At 38.6% G+C, this 20,420-nt stretch overlaps 1 protein-coding gene across 1 annotated transcript; it reads right to left on the bottom strand.

The window, feature by feature from the left end:
* Nucleotides 1-723: 723 nt before the first annotated feature.
* On the bottom strand, nt 724-17,411 carry angptl1b (angiopoietin-like 1b). The gene is made up of 5 exons (XM_026947568.3): nt 17,198-17,411; nt 6,585-7,410; nt 5,537-5,730; nt 3,819-4,089; nt 724-3,387 (listed from the first exon to the last, which is right to left on the bottom strand). The coding sequence occupies exons 1-5, from the start codon at nt 17,336-17,338 to the stop codon at nt 3,200-3,202; spliced, it is 1,620 nt and encodes a 539-aa protein (XP_026803369.3). The 5' UTR covers nt 17,339-17,411; the 3' UTR covers nt 724-3,199.
* Nucleotides 17,412-20,420: the final 3,009 nt, after the last annotated feature.

Raw genomic sequence — 20,420 nt, 5'->3', positions numbered from 1 at the left:
GAAACTCAAAAAATCTTTGTGTTTAGTAAAAGAACAGCATGTTGTAGTTCTTATCCACTTATAGTTACATTTAATGTTTTGGGACATCCGTGCAGCATGTTAGCTCCTGTTTTCACTTACATTGAAGTTAATAAGACCGAAAAATATATATTGGTATAAAGAAACTCTTCTGTACTGATGAGTTTTCTGTGTCAGAACACTTAAATTTACAGCTTTACCTCAGACTGTTACAAAGGGCTGACACTGGAGACTCCTTCTATAAAATGTTACATAAATGTCTCCTTACTTCACCATACCAACACTTACACATTTCAACATGGCATCCATTCTGTGGGCGTGGCTAATTCAATGTAAATTTTAAATTATAAATAATAAATTCTGCATTTTGTACAACTCTGTTAATGTTCCAGTAAATTTTCTAAACCTAGAGTAATTGCTTTTCCCTGAAACTTTCAGCGAACTGTTTTAAACATGTTTATGTAGCAATAAACCTCTCCATAAAACTGTTTAAAGTTGAAATTGCTGTGTGTGTGACTCAGTTCCCAGCTGTTTTTGTATTAAACTCAGCTACATTTAACATGAAGAGTGTGTGGTTTGCAGTCATATTGGTCACTATAAGGTCAGGAACAACATTTCACCATAAAAACTGTATTTCTCTCTATTCGGAGCTGATTAAATTTAACCCTTAGTTATGATAAACTACGGAAATGTGAATACGCAAGCTAGAATTTGAAGATCATTTTTAATGAGCACATCTTATATGTGATCTTGACAAATTGTCATGCTGTGTTAGGAATGATGGAACCTTTTCCATTTAAAAAAAGAAGAAAATCCATGTTATTTCAAGAGTGTCTAGCAAACAGACCATAAAATCCAAGACTGCTAAAATATTTTACCACAGAACTTTCTGCTTCATAGAAGAGCTTTAAATATAGACAAAAAAAAATGTGCGGATCCAGTCCCACATTCTGTCAGCACACAGATATTAGCTGACTACTTGGTGGTGAGTGATGTGTATGACAGACCTACAGGTCATGTATGAATAACCTAAATATATTGACATAGCGATTCACCACACTGATCAGTGTCCAAGGGAACTTTATTTTCGTTATCGAAGGTTCTAGCAATGTGATACTCCTGACAGCCTAGTTTAGGTCAGGGATGCATAATATTTTGACGCCGGGGAACATTCAAACTACGTTGACGTTTGAGGCTCCTTTAAGTCCTTGCGGTCCATGAAGTGGTCTCCAGGATGGGTTAGACCTCGCTTGCGATTACCGCCCACAGGGATTTGCGACTCCTGAGATCAAACACAACCTTCACTGTGCTTTCTCCTGGAAAGAATGTGAACGTCTTTGTATTTTAGAGGAGGGTAAAAAAAAAATAACCTTCAGCAAAGTTCAACTTCACTTCCTTTTTAACCATTCTTCCCCCACCTCCACCGAGTCTCCTCACTTTCCTTATTTTTTCTCCCAGTTCTGTTTGGGTTTTGAGCAATCTGTTTCTCGTTGTCTGTGCTCGTACCCCTCGGAGGCCCTTTGCTTGGTCTGCAGTTTCCTTTTGCTTTTTTTTCAAATCTCAAAAGACGACCAAAATTAGGCCATAATTCTTTCTTCTTTTTCGACTAGTGTGCCTTTTTTATATGGTCAAAACATCCAGCACTGGATTTGATTTAAACTAATTGCACAAAGAGGTGTTGTTTTTTTCCACAGTACTCTGACTTCATCAGAGCTTGTTTGGATCTGAATAAACCGTGGCAGTCTAGAGCGCAATGCCAGCCAGCCATAAAGCAGGCTGGGCTGCTAAATGTGAGAAGAACCAGGTCAAAATAATATAGAAACTGTTATACATCTCACCACTGAAAGCGACATTTCTTCAGCAGAGACAGAGTAACCTACACTGAGAACAGATCTGGATAAGCTCTCCAGTTCAACTTTGTTGAATGTGACTTGCAGAACTGAAGAATATTTTAAATTATTTATCTTCTTGCAGCTTCCAAATCTCTATCTGAAGCTGACGTAGTTGTTATCTAAATATTTGAGGGTGGGATTTATTCAAAGTCTACTCTATCACCACCAATTTGGTTTTATGGTGTCCTTATGACGTTGTTTGTCAGATTTGATGTATTTTGGTTCACTGAATGCTACTGCCAGATACAGTCTTTTCTTTTAATCTTTAGATTTTGCAAATATACCACCTGCAAGATGAAGGAAGGGGGGTCGGGTGCAATACCGGTCCAAAACACTTAGTATGTTTGATTCACTTCATGGAGTCAGGTCAATTCAGAGGTGAATCGCTTTCTCACTGCTATCGAACCAAGCTTCAGATGCAGACTGAGACCATCTTGCTCAGACACTCCCAGACTTGTTGTTTTGGGACATACCTAAATGTGATTGCTGTGAACTCACCTGCTTAAAGAACCACACCAAGGGGGAAATATATCACGGTTCAATTTAACCTGTCTAACCACTGCCTATGTGAAAGCACCTTTAGATGGTCTAGACTGGAAAGTCAGTTTGCTGGTGGTGAACGAGTCTGAGGAGCCAGTTCAGGGAGTTTTGGCAGCTTACAAGACTCCCGCTAGAGCTATATCAGGCATGTCCCACTGGACAGAGACCTCGGGGCAGACCCAAGACCTACCGGAAAGATTATTTCACAGTTGGATGGGAACATCTGTGGACCACCATGGAGGAGCTGGAATCTGTTGCCAGGGATACAGATCTAAATCTAAATTTAAATCTAAAGCTTTGTGACAATGTCTATTGTTTAAAGTGCTATACAAATAAAATCGAATTGAATTTAGAAATCTGGGCTGACCTCTCGGGTTGTTGTGACCATAACCCCAGTTGGAAAAGTGGAAGGATAATTAAAGAAAAAAATATATGAATGAATGATTTCATAAATAAGCTCTAAGCTAACCACAATGGTATTTTAACAATATCCCCCATGGAGAAATGTAAGCATAAAACTGCATGTACTTTTGATTTATTGTCTAATCTTGATGGAGTTTGTATAAAGGCCTTGTGTGCAGGGGAACCTCCAAAGATCTGGGCTTGTGCAGCTGATAAAGTTGGCCATTTTATCTACTTGAAAGTGGAATTGAGAATTCTCTCCCAGCTCTAAAGTTCCAGTTTTGCCACTGCGTATGCACAGAGATGGAGGTGTTAAACTATGTTCAGGTTTTGGCTTTGTTTATGCTTCAGTCAATAGGACTGATCATCATGCGCACAGATTTCATGGAGTAGAAGCCTCCTCCATAGTCCGCCCAGAAGATGCCGTCTTGGAACTTGTTGCGATACACGCCGCCAGAGTACCACACACCGTTGAGATTGGTCTGGCCACATGCATTGTACCACCAGCCACCTTTATGGAAGTGAGCACAGTTTCCTGTAGTGAAGTTAGACAGGACAAGGAGAGGAAGAAATGAGTAAGACAGTTTGTACTTTGTACTGGAATATTGCAGTTTTGCACAATGACAGGAGACACACATATAACAAACAGTACACCAGAGGTGGCTGGGATAAGACGAGGTGGTGTTGGAGGTGATCTTTTCTGTTTAAAACTTTTGGTTTTTCCAAGGAAACACTGCGTGAAGCCAGTAGAGCATTACAGACTTGAAAAATGTTGTTAAATATTTGAGTGCAATATTTGAGTTTGCCCCAAATCATTCTTTTATTATGCAATTGATGAGACCTTGTGATATAATGCGTTGCTAAACACTAATAATTATTGATATATATTAGATTTCAACCTCCTCTCTAATGTCATGACCAGCCATCACTGAAGCACTCATATACTGTATCTGAATCAATAATAACCTGAGAAGGCATCCTTGTCCCGATCAAGCGTGGTGAACTGCTTGCCATTGTGGCTGGTTAAAGAATCCCCAGCATTGCCTTGGTAAGTGCCCAGACGCAGGCGGTACGATTCGCTCTCAGGCTCCAGATGGAAGCTGCTGTAGGCTGCGTAAACCTTCTTTTCCATCCAATCCTGAAGCTCCACCAGCAACTTGTAATCTCCCTGCTTGCCTAAGTTGTAAATAGTCTCCAGACCTAGCCAGTGCTCACCATCTATGTTGCCAAAACCTTGCTGGAGTGGAAAGAAAAGAAATGAGTTTTTATTTGGAGTGGTGCTTTACTACGTTGGTTCAAAACGGAAAGGGAAGCTTGTGACTGTTTAAGAGGCCTGAGTAACTTTTCATTAACCTGCTGTTAACAAAGAAATTGGTAAAATCTCGAATTACTTGAATGCAACTGCACGCAAAAGCGGACCTCTGGAGTTCCATGAATTTGCTTCCTTTAAAGCAAAACTCGAAATGAAAAATGTTGATATCTCAGTCTGCTTGAATTGCATTTAACCACATACAAATATTGGACATCGACTATGTCATTTGTGTGCGTTTTACGCAAGTGAGCGCAATTTGTGGCCAAATGTATTTCCCGAAGAGAGTGAAGTAACATAAACCTATTGGTTCAGAATGAGGTTTTCCATTAGGACCTGGAATCATGACAAATGTCTTGAGGTTTCGAGAGTCATCTTTCACTTGCATGTGTGGATGGGGAAATAGGAGAGAAGTGTGCTGAGAGACAGTGTTAGGTAGAAATAATGGGGCATCACATTTCTGGCAAAGTTGAACAGTACCCTCAATCAGCCATGACAGCCTAGATAGCAGGCATCTATTCCTTAGAGATTTCCCATGCAAAAGAACCCACACTCTGGAAAGAACATAAAGAGGTTTGGCACAGATTGTGCCTTCCTGCTTTGCTGCCTTCTGTTTCTTGGCACTTTGTAAAAATGAAGGTACTTTGTTTTAGGATACAGGGATGTGGAAGAATATTGGAACCAGGGCTGGAAAATACTTGAGTAATTGTACTTTGCTACTATACTATTTTGGCATATTTATACTTTTCCTTGAGTATTATTGAAAATGAATGTGTACTCTTACTTAATTACAATTCCAAGGAAAAAAAACTTACATTTTACTTCTTAGATTTTTATTCAGACCTTCAGATATAAATATTACAAATCATGAAGGTCTCTTCTGTCATCCACCCAATGACTGTATGCTATACGTCAATTGAATGGACTCAGTTTAGCATCCAATCACTTCAATTTAGCAAGTTTATCAATGTAGAAAAGCAGCTGTCAAGAATTCTGCCATTTCATCATCTGTTGAAATGATTTCTTTTCTAATGCCAGGTCAAACTAGCATTGATGCCAAAGTCCAAATTCTAGCTAATAGTAAATAATGATTATATACAAAATATCTTACTTCTGATTAATTCATTATCAAATGATGTATGCATATGACCAGCAAACTTCTAGATGCTGAATTCAACTTTTTAATACTTGAACACTTTTTTTTAAGTAGCAACTTTCTGACTTTCACTTGAGTGCATTTTTTGGCTGGATACTTCCACCTTTAAATGGTAAGATTTTGACATATTATATATACTCTTTCTAAAAGCTCTTTCTGTTGCTTTAATAGAAATGACTACATGTGGAGATAGAGATGAGCATTAGAGCTACACTTCACCTTGTAAGTCTCCCAGTTTCTGAAAAAGTTAACAGATCCATCCTTTCTTCTCTGGATGATGGTCCAGCCTCCATTGTCCACATCTTGCTCACACCACGCTTGTATCGGCCTTTCAGTCCCATCTGGTTTAAGAAGGTACATTCCACTACTGGTATGTCCAGCCTGCATAGCATGAAGGCAGTCGCGGAAAGGACCTCAAAATCAAGAAGGGTAAAGCAACAAATAAACGCCCAGTTCAATATATATTATATAGTTCCTATGTGGATACCCTACAGATTGCACTTCCCAAAACCAGTTTATTCACCCTTGCTTCAGTGGATAAGCTCCCCAGGATACTGTAGATTTGTACCTAAGAACTGCTGTTGTAATCATAAAGACTATGATTTCCTTATTTCCTATAAAGCTGCTTTGTGACAATGTTGAAAAGCTTTAAAAGGAGTTTCTCATAAGGCAATTTCAACCTAGGCAATTACATTTCTTAAAGTTAAATTCATCATCTGGAACAGAGGATGAACAGAAGACAGGTAGGGAGTAAAAACAAACATGGACACTTCCTACATGTGGTTTCGGTGCATTTGAAATTGTGCTGACTGGTTGGTAAAATATCTTGCAAGCTGAAGTAGCATGGCTGTCACATACTTTGTGGTCTGTTGGACTTCAAGAAAGCAAAGACCTTAAAATATGTCTAAAAATGTGTAAAGTCTGATTTTCAGGCCAAGAAGCTGACATTTGTATCGACTCTAATTTCATGATCGGAACTGCAAAAGGTGTGTAAAAGATCTGGACTGTTTTTGTAATCCGACTTCTACCCTATCCCAAAGAAATTCTGACCAATACTGTCCCCCTCCCCTCCACAGACCCTTTTTATCGATACAGATCAATTTCAGCAGAAAAATCCACCCACTTTCACAATTATGTTTGTTCATTTTGTTTGTTTCTATCCATCCACAATATTTTCTTATGCACATAGATGGTTTTATATCCCAAAATATACTAAAAATAATGAATTTTAATGGCAGCAACCCTGACTAGACTGATTCTCACTTACCTTCAGAGCTGAAGTTGCCAGTCAGTGGTCGTTTGAGTTCCAGGGTACTTTCAGTGGGTTCTGGTCCTGCTCTGGATCCTCTCTCCCTGGGGAAAGCCCGGCTGTGGACCCTCTGGATCTCATTGGAAAAACGGGGCACATGCACTGGAATGTTCTCTGGAACCACCTGAACAAGCGGCGGGGGAAGCGGCTCTTGCCTGTGATTCCCATACACCTGCAGACATCTCTCTTCCAGAGCACCAATCAGAACTGACTGGTTATTGACCACAGCGGCAAGAGTGGAGAATCGGGCCTCAAGATCCCTGTAGCGGGCTGAGAGTCGTAATGCCTCTGCTGTGGCATTGAGGATGCGACCTTCCAGTTGTGCGAGTTCCAGCGAATTATCCCGCTTGCGAATGATCTCATGCAGAAGCTGCATGTAGAGCTGTGTGACGCGGGAATTCATGTTACGGGACTCCTTCCGCAGCAGTTTCATCTCATTCACCATGTTGCCATCCACATCCACCACCATCCTCAGGGTGTCTATCTCACGTCGTTGCTTGGACATCAGCTCACGGACATCTGCTATGTCCATCCTGGTTACGCGATCTTTGTCTGGAAGCGAGGGTCCGCGACTTGCACAGATAGGCCCTGTGATCTTCTGCTCAGGGACCAGGAAGGTGTATGAGCACTTTTTAGGGCCATCTTCTCCCTTTTCCTCCCAGGCCCTCCGTCTCCGCAACACACCCATACTTTGTCCCCATGTCCAGGCACAGAAGAGGACACAAAGGCTCCAGGAAATGGGTCCCATACTGATTATGTCCAGCTCTTGCACAAACGCTGTCACCTTAAACAAAAAAGAGACTCATCTCAGATTATCTTCCCTGGCATTTTTGAGCAGTTACAATGTTTGTTTCCCACATGTGTTTTTCTACAGAGACAAAGCTGTAATCTGCGATATGGTGCCAAGGACATTTCATCATATCCTGGAGTTACGCAACCCCTTTCCAAAATGAAGAAAACCCATCTCAGGATATAGGACCTCAGGCCAGAGACTGTGGTTTGGTCTGGCGTCTCTGTGGTATAAGAACCCAGCATCCTGTCACACAAGGTGTGGAGCGTTTCAGTAAGTTCATACTGTACTGTCTGCTTTAAGCCACTTTATGATGGTTCAAATACACAAATGTAGACTAAACTTTATCCAGATGAAAAACTGTTGTTCCAGGAAACCTTCTGTTGTAGGTTCTACACAAAAACTCCAAGGCATAAGTTGACCTGAGATGTAGATGGGGTCACAGGAGATTTTTACTAACCATTATTTATAATGTAGTTCAATGCACCTGAAATTTATTTATGGAATATTAATTATAATAATTAAAACTGTCAGATTAGTACTACAATTTCATTAACTAAAACATTAAATTCACTACGTAAGTCTCTCTGGATAATTACCTCTGTTAAATGCCATAAATGTAAATGTGCAATATATTAACCTTCATTCAATTTAGCACGTCTCTTAAGCCTATTTTACACTAAACTGTGGAGTTGTATTGTGTATTGTTTACACAAATATTTATTACAAATATTAGAGTTAGTAACCTAGTGCAAGAAAGCAGAGAAATGAATGCTCCATGCCCCAAGATGTCCAAGGCAGCAATGCTATGGTGTAAAATGGACTTTATTCTCATGAAAATATTACGTGAAATGCAAAATGTGAACTTGGCTAAATCGACAAATCAACCATTTGCTAGCACTTATTTATGGGGTGCAGGGTCCAGTGCCCTTGTGTGTATCAAATCAATGTAGTGCTCAAGGTTGTATGTAACAGGCAAGATGAGCTGCATGCTTGTGACTACATCTCCAGACTTTGATGCTGCAGTGTGAGCACAAGCCCAGTCCTCTCATTAGGTGTGAGTATAAAGCGCCTACAGTTGGGGGCTCTTATGCGCACCGATTCTTAAAAGCATCGTTAAATGTGTAAATATAAAGAACATATGTGCTATCTTTCCCTCTCTGATGTATCACAATTAAACGTGATGTCTGATACATGTGGGATTTTTAATGTTTTATGCATTCCGCTAGGAAATAATGGAGGGAGGGGGTTACGTTGCAAGAATTTTGACTCTTAATTTGGGGTCACTGGCCAAAAAAAAGTATGAGAACCCCCTCCTAAAAGGAACTACGAGTGTATGTACAAGTTCTGTTATAGGGCCTGGATCATGTATCAATATAATTAGCCTTGAATGTAAAAAAACACCTGTGTTATATGTGAAAAAGCAAGCCAAGGTATACTGTCTCATTTTCCAACCGAATGTCTGTCAGTGCCACTGACTGTGCTTCCTTAAAACCCAAGCCAAGCATAACTGGCCAGATCCATATTTGGTTTTAGGGTGGGAAAATTGCTGTAATTGGAAGTACTTGACTGACACAGAGTATTGCCAGCTGTGTAAAAAAATTAGATATCCCATGACCCCACTCTAGTTTCAAATGCGTACTGATCAGGCAGGAGTAAATCACAGGTAAAGCTAAACCAAAGCCTTATGCTTATAAACAATGTGACAGAAAAAAAAAAGTGCAGTCATGATTTAAGTGTTTTTGTGAAGATACCCAGGCCTTTCAAGCCGCCTGAAATGTTACAATGAGAGATTCCTGGATTATTTCCCAGCCCAAAAGTGCTGCAGTCATGAAACTCCCTTTGTAACTGTTGTCAAAAAACAGACTCAGTCTGATAGCACTGGAAGTAATATAAATTAGTACATTGCCTCCCAACTAATGTTTTTGTAAGAAATGAATCAACAAATCACCTTCAACCCTGTGTAATGGTTTTAGAATGAGGGTTTATAGACGCACTGCATGGTTTTACTCACCTGTAAGGAACTTCATAAACCATTAAATTACAAATTAGTGGAAGAAAATTAAAAGCGTCAGTTAGAGACAGTTACTAGAAAAATTAGTGGCAGTTGCCATTAGACTCAAGTCAGCGTGATCTAATGCTTGCAAGTTTGTAACAATTCGCATTTATCGATTCATCAGTACAGATACTGGTATCAGGTCTCAGTCCAAAACCATGCTTATTTACTAATACTCATATTAGATATTCGTAATATTACTGATATTCTGTGATTAATAATTTGTTGAAGCAAAGAAGACAGCAAACTCTGCTTTGTGAAAATATTAATAGGAGGAACTACAGCAGCTCCCTACACTACAAGTAGACAGTGGTGACTGAACGGTTAAGGCTCTGGGTCACTGGCTGGAAGGTTGGGGGTTCAAGCCCCAGCACTGTCAAGCTGCTGCTGTTGGGCCCTTGAGCAAGGCCCTTAACCCCATCTGCTCCAGGGATGCCATATCATGGCTGACCCTGTGCTCTGAGTCCAGCTTCCTAGCAAGATAGGATATGCAAAAAAAACTACATTTCATTGGCTCTGTACTGTAATTCTGCACAATGACAATAAAGATGAATCTTAATCTTGACTAATCTAAAAAAAATAATAAAATATTTTAAAACGAAACGCCCAACGCAGGCTCGGTGAGAGAAAAAATGTCTACAGACAACGCTAGGTGAGTAAAAATAACAGCTCTTAGCCAGTATGTTGTTCTTGACAGTGAGGGATTCAGATGAAATGAAGACAAAAAAAGTACTTTAATTACTTATAGATGTAGAGAAGTACTTTTTTCAATCCAACCCAACTCAATACAAGCTAACTAATGTAGCTAGCTAATTCACTTCATTTAAAATCAACCAGCTAAAGTTATAAAGAACGAGCCACTATTTACACCCAGGGAAATGTAAATAATTGTTCCCTGATTGATTAATACTAATTAGGTTACACATTTTGATATCAGAATCAGTACTGGCCTCAAGATCAAGAAGTATCAAGAAGTTCAGAAGGTTGGCTTTATAGAGTCTGTCCAATTTTACTGCAGAACTGAGGAGAAACGTATACTGCCTCACACATCATAGGTAAGACAAGAAGGTAATAAATGATGCCCAGTCACACTTCTGTGGTTATTTGCTTCCCATGAAGGAAATTGCTGGCTCATGTTTAAAACATTTCTGTGGTTTTTTTTTTTTTTTGGAAAGTGAGCCTAAGTTACCTCCGGGAGTTGACTCTTGGTCAATCTCAGTGGATCAACTTACGTTAGTGATTAGCATGGAATAAAACATATAGGAAAATATGTTTTAGGAAAATAATCAGTGACAGGTTGGTGCGATGAAGTGAAGTTACTGTTACCACACTGAAGTCCATTATTTTCTTATAACAACACATCCTGGAGTATCTTATTCATTTTATATCACAGTGACTACAATTAAACAATAACACTTGATTTATAGTTACGTTTAAAGGTGCAAAAGTCAACATTTGTCATTTCTTACTAATAGAAATAATGTGGAAAATTATGTAGAATTTATAAAACATACAAGTGTATTACACAGCTAAAAAAAAAAAAAAAAAAAAAAAAGTTTGGAAACCTGTCTTCCAGTCTGAAATTTTGTTTGTATTTGGATTGGCTTCTTGTCAGTCATTTTATATATATATATATAGACACGCCCCCAACGCCCCTTCACATCCTCATTAATAATTATGAGGGGACGTTGCATGTTTATAGAGTTGTAACTTGGCTTTCAGCAGTTGAACGTAAGAGTGCGCTTGACTGATGTCATGACAGTCCTTGCTAATGGTAACTTTAGTTGGACCACCATAAATTTTGGGGGCGGAGCTTGGTGTACATGGTTGGAAATGGAGGCGGGATCAGTGAAAAAAAAAAAACATACAAATCTTATTCAACTCCATCCATTTAACCATTAGACCTATTTTTAACAAATATTACCTAATGCACCTTTAATGCATCCATGAAACAAGTGAGTTCCTGTTATCACTTATTTTTTTTTTCCTTTCGCTTGGAGTTAATAAAACAAGCGAAAGTTTGGAGTTAATAAAACTCTGCTTGTCATGTTACCGTGAAACAACAAACCGTAAACAACTCTCTCATTAAAATTTTCAGAAAGCTTAAATTTAGTTTTACCTCTGACTGTTACAAAGTTTTGACACTGGAGACTCCTTCCATAAATGTTAAATACACATCTCCTGACAGAAAACTTCACCATATCGACAACTACACGTTTCTACAGCGTCTGCTATACAAGTCCCTGCGTTACTATAGAAACGATAATGTATTAGAATTAGAGTTTAATATAAACTTGTGATTTGCAGCTGCACTAATGTCAGAGCTGCTGTCAGAGAAAATGAATCAACACCTTCTGACCAATCAGAATCCAGAATTCCACCATGCTGTTTATAGAAGTAGGTAAAGTTGTACAGCGAAAATGTGAATTGCTACATATTGGTGTGAATGAAATGAAAATAGTTCACACTGTAAAAGAAAATGCATTTGTAATTTTACAAGACCGCCAAATTACAGAAGTGCTTTTGAAGCTTTCAGAAGTATCTTACTGAACAACTGTCGAATGAAACTCAGTGAGAATTGGCAGTACACCACTCATAACATTCCAAGAAGCTTTATTTTTGTGTTCTTATATGGCAACAAGAGCTATTTCTTAAATAAGAAGCTGTAGCTGTTTTGTGGTTTCATCTGCAACCAGTTGAGCGACCATTGTTTTTTGTCTGTAATTATTCTCCGTCTCTCTATTACTCTAAACAGAGGTGTGGTGGGAAATAACGAGAAAAAGAAGAAGAGGGAGTAGAATAAAAGGAATGGACATTCATCATAAGTGATTGCTGCACATCTACCTGTTCTTTAACCCCTTAAGGCTTCTTTAGCGATCCTTCTGGGATGACGTTTAAAGGTATGACGTAAAACCTTATGACATTAATTCCCTATCAGAAAGGGTTAACAACCTTTTTTCTAAGGGTGTACCAAGTACCAAGACAGGTTCTAGATATTAAGAAGAAAATACTGACCAATGATTTGGAGTTTGTACCACACATTTACCCAGTTAACACATACACTCATTGAACAAAGAGTTATTTAAGAGGTCTTTAAAGATTTGTCAGTTATCCATTAAAGACTTTTTCTAGAATCCTATAATAAAGTGTTTTCTTGTCAGAAAGGGCTCCATGTAGAACATTTTAGGAGGCTAAGAGCTCTTAATTATCCAATGAACCCTTAAAGAACTCTTCAAGAACCTTTTTTTTTCCTATGGGTGTACCAAGACGGTTAGACAGGTTCTAGGTATTAAGAAGAAAATAATGACCAGTACTTTGCATACTTACCCAGTTAACACATAAGAAAAAAAAATTTCAAAGAACTCTTGATGGTTCTTTGGTTGTCCCTCTTGGGAAACCCTTAAAGATTCTTTGTAGAATCCTACAGTAACATGCTTCGCGGTCAGAAAGGGTTTCTAGTAGAGCTGTTAACTGGGTAGGTGTGTGGTACAAACAACAAATTATTGGTCATTATTTTCTTCTTAATACCAAGAACGTGTATTTTGATAAACATTTTCAGATTCAGGTTCTTGAAGGGTTCTTTAAAGGTTCTGTGGTTGTCCATCTGGGGCAACTCTTAATTTTGTTTCTGTTTTTTTTTTTTTTCAAAGAAAGTATTTCGCTACCAGAAAGGGTTCAAGTAGAACGCTTGATCTGGAAGATATGAACCATTAGTTAGCAAAAAAAAAAAAAGGAACCCATAAGGAACCCTTGAAGAACCCATTTTGTATGTGTATGTAATGACTGGACAGTCATTGGACAGTATTTTCTTCTCAATACCAGAATGTAACATTTTTTTAATAATTTGTCCTAGAAAAATAAAGGTTTTGAAGGGTTCTTTAACAGCTCAGTCGATAAAGGGCTCTGGAATCCATTCTGATAGGAAAACATTTTGTTTTAAGGTTCTACGAGAACAGGAACAATTGCTTCAATAGGAACTCGTAGCTGGTTTGTGGTTTCATCTGCAACCAGTTGACCAGCCATTGTTTTCTCTCTGTAATCATTCTCTGTCTCTCAATTAATCTAAATTGATATGTGGTGGAAAAGAACGAGAGGAGGGATAAGAGGGAACAGAATAACAGGGATGGATAGTTATGGTAGGAGTTTGGAAAGAAAGCGCCGCTCACTCGTTTCTAAACACTCTGTCACATGGCCGTGGCATTTCAGCCTTAATCAGGCGGAGCAGGCTTTTCCTTCCAGGAGCTCCACATGTCCGTGTTGGGGAAATGTGATGTCTGTTAAAAGTGTTCCCAAACCTAATCCCTGTGGAAGTCCACTTAAAAACTGCATGTTAAAAGCCAACATTCTCCAGCCATCCTTCACAGCCAGTCTGTAAATGAACCTACAAACTTCTTACACATTTTTAAACACTATTAGCAGTAGCTCATACTGAAAAGTACATGATTCTTTAAAAACCAATAGCGTTATATATGTAGTAGTTTGAGCAGTCTGGCCATATATATGGGAAAAATGCAGAAGCTAGTGACCACCCTCATTTTTTGAACTTTTCCTGAAATCAGATTGAATGTTGGCAGTCATGGGACATTCCCGCATAATTACAAATAAATAATTGCCGAAGCTTGGACTCAATGGAAACAAGGGCACGTCAACAAGTTCAAAGCTCTGATTTGAAGTCTGGCAGAAAGGAAATGTTTGGCTCCGAGCTCAAATGAGAAAAGTTAAAGTTGTATTTGGAAGGCAAAGCTCTAACGCTGTCGGCTGAAGTCGCAGGGAGCACTATAAATCCCGACTTTTTTAGTGTCTAAAAAAGAAAAATAATCTTGAAGAGTCATTTGATTGTCAAATGAGGAATTTGGAGTCAATCCTCACCTCCACCTTGGCCACCCAAAAGTCTGTTTTCACTGTTTATCATTTTCTTTTCTGGACCAGCAGGAAAATGGTCAACGTTATTTACACCACAGCACTGTTGAAGTATGGATTCTGCATTCTGATTGGTCAGAAGGTGTTGATTAATTTTCTGTAACAGCAGCAACATCTGTACAGTAGTGTAGCTGCAAATCACAGGTTTATATTAACGGACTCATTCAATACGTTATCGTTTCTATGGTAACAAATATTTTACAGGGCATAAACTAAGCCTAATAATAAACAGACATAAAAAAAAACAACAACAACAACAAAGAAAAATCATTTATATAAGGTGAAGTTTTCTGTAAGGAGATGTTTATGTAACATTTATGGAAGGAGTCTCCAGTGTCAGTGCTTTGGAACAGTCATAGCGTTGTAAAGTTTTCCAACATCTGCGTTTTTCTTCAACATCAGTGTGTTCCACAAAATAAAATATGTTCTTTAATAAATAAATAAATAAAAATTGTAAGCTTTGGCACATTGCTGTGGTATAAGAGGAATAAAACACCTCGGGACGTGTGGTTTTTTTAGGGAATTAAACAACTTCAGAGTGTTTTTTTTTTCCTTAATTAATGCCGATACTTATTAAGCTGATACTAAATTGGATTCGCACATTCCCAAATGCACCACTCTCTGAGATTGCCAGGATCTAGGAACATACAGTACATCAATATGCATATTGTAAGTGACCGCATGCCTTTTGGCCATCACAATTAGCTAGCCGGCTAGTTAACTGGCTTGCTTTTCTCTCAATTAGACAAATATCTGTCACAGATACAGATTTTTATATCACATTAGCTAGAGAACATACTTAGCATGTTACAGAATATCACTTTCATGTTAATCCATGCCGTCTTGGGCTGTGATTGGTGCAGAGTTTCTGTAATGGTCTTGCATCTACTCAATTATACTTTTAGAAAAATAGGTTCTTTGAAGACCCCTTAAAGGTTCTTCAGCTGTCCCTCTGGGGTTCTTTGTAGAACCCTACACTAGAGTGCTTCTTATCAGAAAGGGTACCAAGTAGATCCCTGATTTGAAAGTTAAGAAAACATACTTAGCAAATGAACTATTGAAGAACCCTTTTTTCCCCAAATGTCATAACAGTTTAAAGAGTTTGATAGGTTCGAGGTATTAAGATGAAAATTATGACCAGTAATTTGTGTTTGTAACACACATCTATCCAGTTAATACACACATATTTAGAAAAAAAAATGGTTCTTCAAGGGTTCCTTAAGGATTTTTAATGAGTGTATGTATTAACTGCTTCATAGAAATGATTAGTAATTTTTTTCCTAACACCTAGAACCTGTCAGGTGTTTACAAGTGAGTTAATCTTAGTACTTGATGCACTGTTAGAAAGAAAACAGGGTGTTTTATTTTATCAGGGAGGGTTCACGGGATCATTTTTAGCCTCATAAAGGGTTTTACTTGGAACCGTTTCTGATAGGAAAACACTGTTTAGCCACTGTTGAATAATTTACACTCCATGCCTCATCTGCACTCCAAAACTCTGAAAGCAGTAATTTGATCTGTTTTGTGTCTTTTGTGAGGGTTCTTTCTTGCATGTTATATTAATACTGTTGAATCCAAATTCCTACCAGTGTTCTTTTGGGGCAAAAAAAAGGCATCTCTAATAATCCTTATGAATAACCATTTATAACCTACTGTGCGTTTGAGCGATTACCCAGAAGCTGATCGAGTTATTCACGGAGGCGGACTCTTCTGGTTTTCATTTCAAATGTAAAAAAGCAAAGTATCTGACTTCCTCAGGTGCTGCACATGCAAACACTTTCTCAATTAGAACCATGATCAGTGACCGGAGGCTTTCCGGATTCAGCCTGAAACCCGAGTCACACAGACGCAGATCCGTCTCTAACCAAATCCACCTCGGCCTCCGTCAGCAGACTGCACGTCTTCAGGGCCACCATTATAATGTGTTTAAGGGTGTCTCCACAGTTTTGTTTTTTTTTTAAGAAAGAAAAAGTGTCCTTTAGACTAAAGTCAATAGGGCTATGATTGGTTGTTTACATCCATTTAAAGTAGGATTAATACACTGAGTGACTTTGGTTTTATGAGAAATTCATCAATGAGTTGTAGGGAAAAAAAGAAAACTTAGAGTTAATAAGGCAGTAAATTTGGGTTTACAATCTTACAGGATTGTGTTAATATTCAATTGATTTAATTAATTAAAATGATACTAATATAATTAATATTAATTAATATCCAATATATAACATGGTGTTTAATGAGTTAATATTTAATGTAATTTTATTTAATTTCACTATGTCATTAATTAGTCTATTGTATTTATTGGGCTAAATTTTTTTGGTCAATTATTGATCGAAACCACAACTTTAATTTTTTTTCACTGCTTATACTGCTTATGTCTTTTGGTCACTGCTTATCCTGCTTATGTCTTTTACAAGCAACTATTGAAGAGAGATTGTTGTGTCCACTGACAACGCACTGTTACACAAAAATGTGCACAATGACAATAAACTTGAATTAAAAGTGAACTGAACTGAATTAAACTGATCGACATTTAACACTTTATTTTCAAATATGCTCAATACACACATTATAAAGATTATCAGAAACAGGCTAAAATCTTTCTACTGGCACTGATTTGTGATTTCATACATAATACATTCTTTAAAAGTATAAAAAAACATTGATAATAAATGGCGATATTTGATATTATGGCGATATTCAACATTCTGCGTCATTTTCTAGAGCAGTTTAACATATTCATGAACTATAGAATAATGTTTTTCCTCTAAGTACATGCTTTAAGGTAGAAGAGAAAAGGTCTCTTACCTCTGAGAGTCTACAGCTTGTGTTCAGCTTCACACATCCAGTCTCTCTGCTCACTGACTGCTCCGTCTCTCTCTCGCTCTCACGCACACACACACACACACACACACACACACACGCACACACACACACACTCACTCCCATCCACTCAGTGCTGCTGATGAGAGCCTCCTACAGGGTTTATGCCTCTGCATTGGTGTCTCTGTGTGTGTCTGTGTGTGTGTGTATGTGTGTGTGAAAGAGACAGAATACTCAAACACCTCCTTGATGCCAGACGGAGAAAGCTAAGCAGAAGGCTCGGGGTTTTCCACTGCACATTAACACCATAAAGCTGTTAGAAATTTATTTTCAATGCTGCATTTAAAAGACCTCCACCTAATACCCTGGATCAAGTCTTATTACATCTTGATACTGTTCACTAATGTACTCTACTGCTGTGTGCTGTTCTCTACTAACCTTTACTGTTCTCTACTGTTCTCTACTGTACTCTACTGCTGTGTGCTGTTCTCTACTAACCTTTACTGTTCTCTACTGTTCTCTACTGTACTCTACTGCTGTGGGCTGTTCTCTACTAACCTTTACTGTTCTCTACTGTACTCTACTGCTGTGTGCTGTTCTCTACTAACCTTTACTGTTCTCTACTGTTCTCTACTGTACTCTACTGCTGTGGGCTGTTCTCTACTAACCTTTACTGTTCTCTACTGTTCTCTACTGCTGTGTGCTGTTCTCTACTAGCCTTTACTGTTCTCTACTGTTCTCTACTGTACTCTACTCATGTGTGCTGTTCTCTACTAACCTTTACTGTTCTCTACTGTTCTCTACTGCTGTGTGCTGTTCTCTACTAACCTTTACTGTTCTCTACTGTACTCTACTCATGTGTGCTGTTCTCTACTAACCTTTACTGTTCTCTACTGTTCTCTACTGCTGTGTGCTGTTCTCTACTAGCCTTTACTGTTCTCTACTGTTCTCTACTGCTGTGTGCTGTTCTCTACTAACCTTTACTGTTCTCTACTGTACTCTACTGTACTCTACTCATGTGTGCTGTTCTCTACTAACCTTTACTGTTCTCTACTGTTCCCTACTGTACTCTACTGCTGTGTGCTGTTCTCTACTAACCTTTACTGTTCTCTACTGTTCTCTACTGTACTCTACTCATGTGTGCTGTTCTCTACTAACCTTTACTGTTCTCTACTGTTCTCTACTGCTGTGTGCTGTTCTCTACTAACCTTTACTGTTCTCTACTGTTCTCTACTGCTGTGTGCTGTTCTCTACTAACCTTTACTGTTCTCTACTGTTCTCTACTGTACTCTACTGCTGTGTGCTGTTCTCTACTAACCTTTACTGTTCATTACTGTACTCTACTGCTGTGTGCTGTTCTCTACTAGCCTTTACTGTTCATTACTGTACTCTACTGCTGTGTGCTGTTCTCTACTAACCTTTACTGTTCTCTACTGTTCTCTACTGCTGTGTGCTGTTCTCTACTAACCTTTACTGTTCTCTACTGTTCTCTACTGCTGTGTGCTGTTCTCTACTAACCTTTACTGTTCATTACTGTACTCTACTGCTGTGTGCTGTTCTCTACTAACCTATACTGTTCTCTACTGTACTCTACTGCTGTGTGCTGTTCTCTACTAGCCTTTACTGTTCTCTACTGTTCTCTACTGCTGTGTGCTGTTCTCTACTAGTCTTTACTGTTCTCTACTGTTCTCTACTGTACTCTACTGCTGTGTGCTGTTCTCTACTAACCTTTACTGTTCATTACTGTACTCTACTGCTGTGTGCTGTTCTCTACTAACCTTTACTGTTCTCTACTGTTCTCTACTGTTCTCTACTGCTGTGTACTGTTCTTTTACTGTTCTGTACTGTTCTCCACTAAACTTTACAGTTCTGTACTGTTCTCCACTAACCTTTACAGTTCTGTACTGTTCTCTACTAACCTTTACAGTTCTGTACTGTTCTCCACTAACCTTTACAGTTCTGTACTGTTCTCTACTAACCTTTACAGTTCTGTACTGTTCTCTATTAATCATTACTGTTCTGTATTTACTGTGCTGTACTGTTCTCCACTAATCTTTACTGTTCTGTATTGTTCCCTACTAATCTTTACAGTTCTGTACTGTTCTCCACTAATCTTTACCGTTCTGTACTGTTCTCTACTAATCTTTACAGTTCTGTACTGTTCCCTACTGTTCTCTACTAATCTTTACTGTTTGTTTCTGATCTCTTCTCTTCTTTATTCTTGTCTACTGTTCTTTACTGATCTCTACAGTTCTTCAGGAGCAGAGTGAGCTTAGATGTATCACAGCTGTTCTTTCCTGTTCTCTGCTGTTCATTTCTGTTCAGTACTGTTCTCTACTCATCTTTACTGCTTGTTTCTGAGCTCTGCTCTTCTTTACTGTTCTCTACTCTTCTTTATTCTTGTCTACTGCTTGTTACTGTTTTCTAATGTTCCTCACACTTATTTACTATTATATACTGCTCTTTACAGTTATTTACTGTTCTCTACTCTCTCTATTTTTACTCTTCTTTACTGTTCTCTACAGTTTTTCCACAGCAGAATGAGCTCTGTGTGTCACAGCTTGTTTGTTTCTCCTGTTCAGCCTCCAGTCCAAGTCTGACTAATCAGTTAGAAACATGTGAATAGGGACTGTGATACTTTTGTAGTTCCAGATATTGTTATAAAAATTGCCCAGTTTGAGCCATATGCTGGGGTCAGTATTATTCACCCGTGCGATCTCAGTGCCTTGGAATGAGATCTGACTTAAATCAGCTTTGCCATGCTGCCATCGAAACCTGGGATAAAATGAGAACAGAAACAGGGCCAGTGATCCTGAGGGACCCCAGCTGTCATGCGTCATACGGCACAACCCAGCTCACTCATTCCTCCTTATATATTTACTTCGTGCTCGCAGACTGCTGGTGGCTGGCTGGAACAAACACAAAGCCAGGAAACCAGCATGGCAGAATTGATGAATTATCCTTCTGTGTGTCTCCGTCATTCATCTATCCCGTTCATTTTGTCTGGAAAATATAGAAGCACACCATTTATTAACTCTAAATCCCTAAATCAAGTATTTCTTCCATAATCCTTGAAACTGTATCTATGCTGTTAATTCCAAACAGCAGAGTTTCTTCATAAACAAATCAGATTTGTTGAGTAATAAATAAACATGGCTGTCCTGTTAATCAACTTCTGTGGTGCAGATTTTCCTGGTGAGCATCTGCC

Source organism: Pangasianodon hypophthalmus, chromosome 4, assembly GCF_027358585.1.
Source record: "Pangasianodon hypophthalmus isolate fPanHyp1 chromosome 4, fPanHyp1.pri, whole genome shotgun sequence".
In the NCBI taxonomy this organism is placed as follows: Eukaryota; Metazoa; Chordata; class Actinopteri; order Siluriformes; family Pangasiidae; genus Pangasianodon; species Pangasianodon hypophthalmus.
Note: the sequence above shows the minus strand (reverse complement) of the source record. Positions and strands in the feature narration are given on the sequence as shown.

Excerpts from the sequence above, each read along its gene's own strand:
- angptl1b (XM_026947568.3), bottom strand. The coding sequence starts at position 17,338 with ATGGGAGTGAGTGTGTGTGTGTGTGCGTGTGTGTGTGTGTGTGTGTGT. Across the intron at positions 4,090-5,536 it reads GAAACTGGGAGACTTACAAG|CAAGGTTTTGGCAACATAGA; the intron begins GTGAAGTGTAGC and ends TTTCCACTCCAG. Across the intron at positions 3,388-3,818 it reads GGACAAGGATGCCTTCTCAG|GAAACTGTGCTCACTTCCAT; the intron begins GTTATTATTGAT and ends ACTTCACTACAG.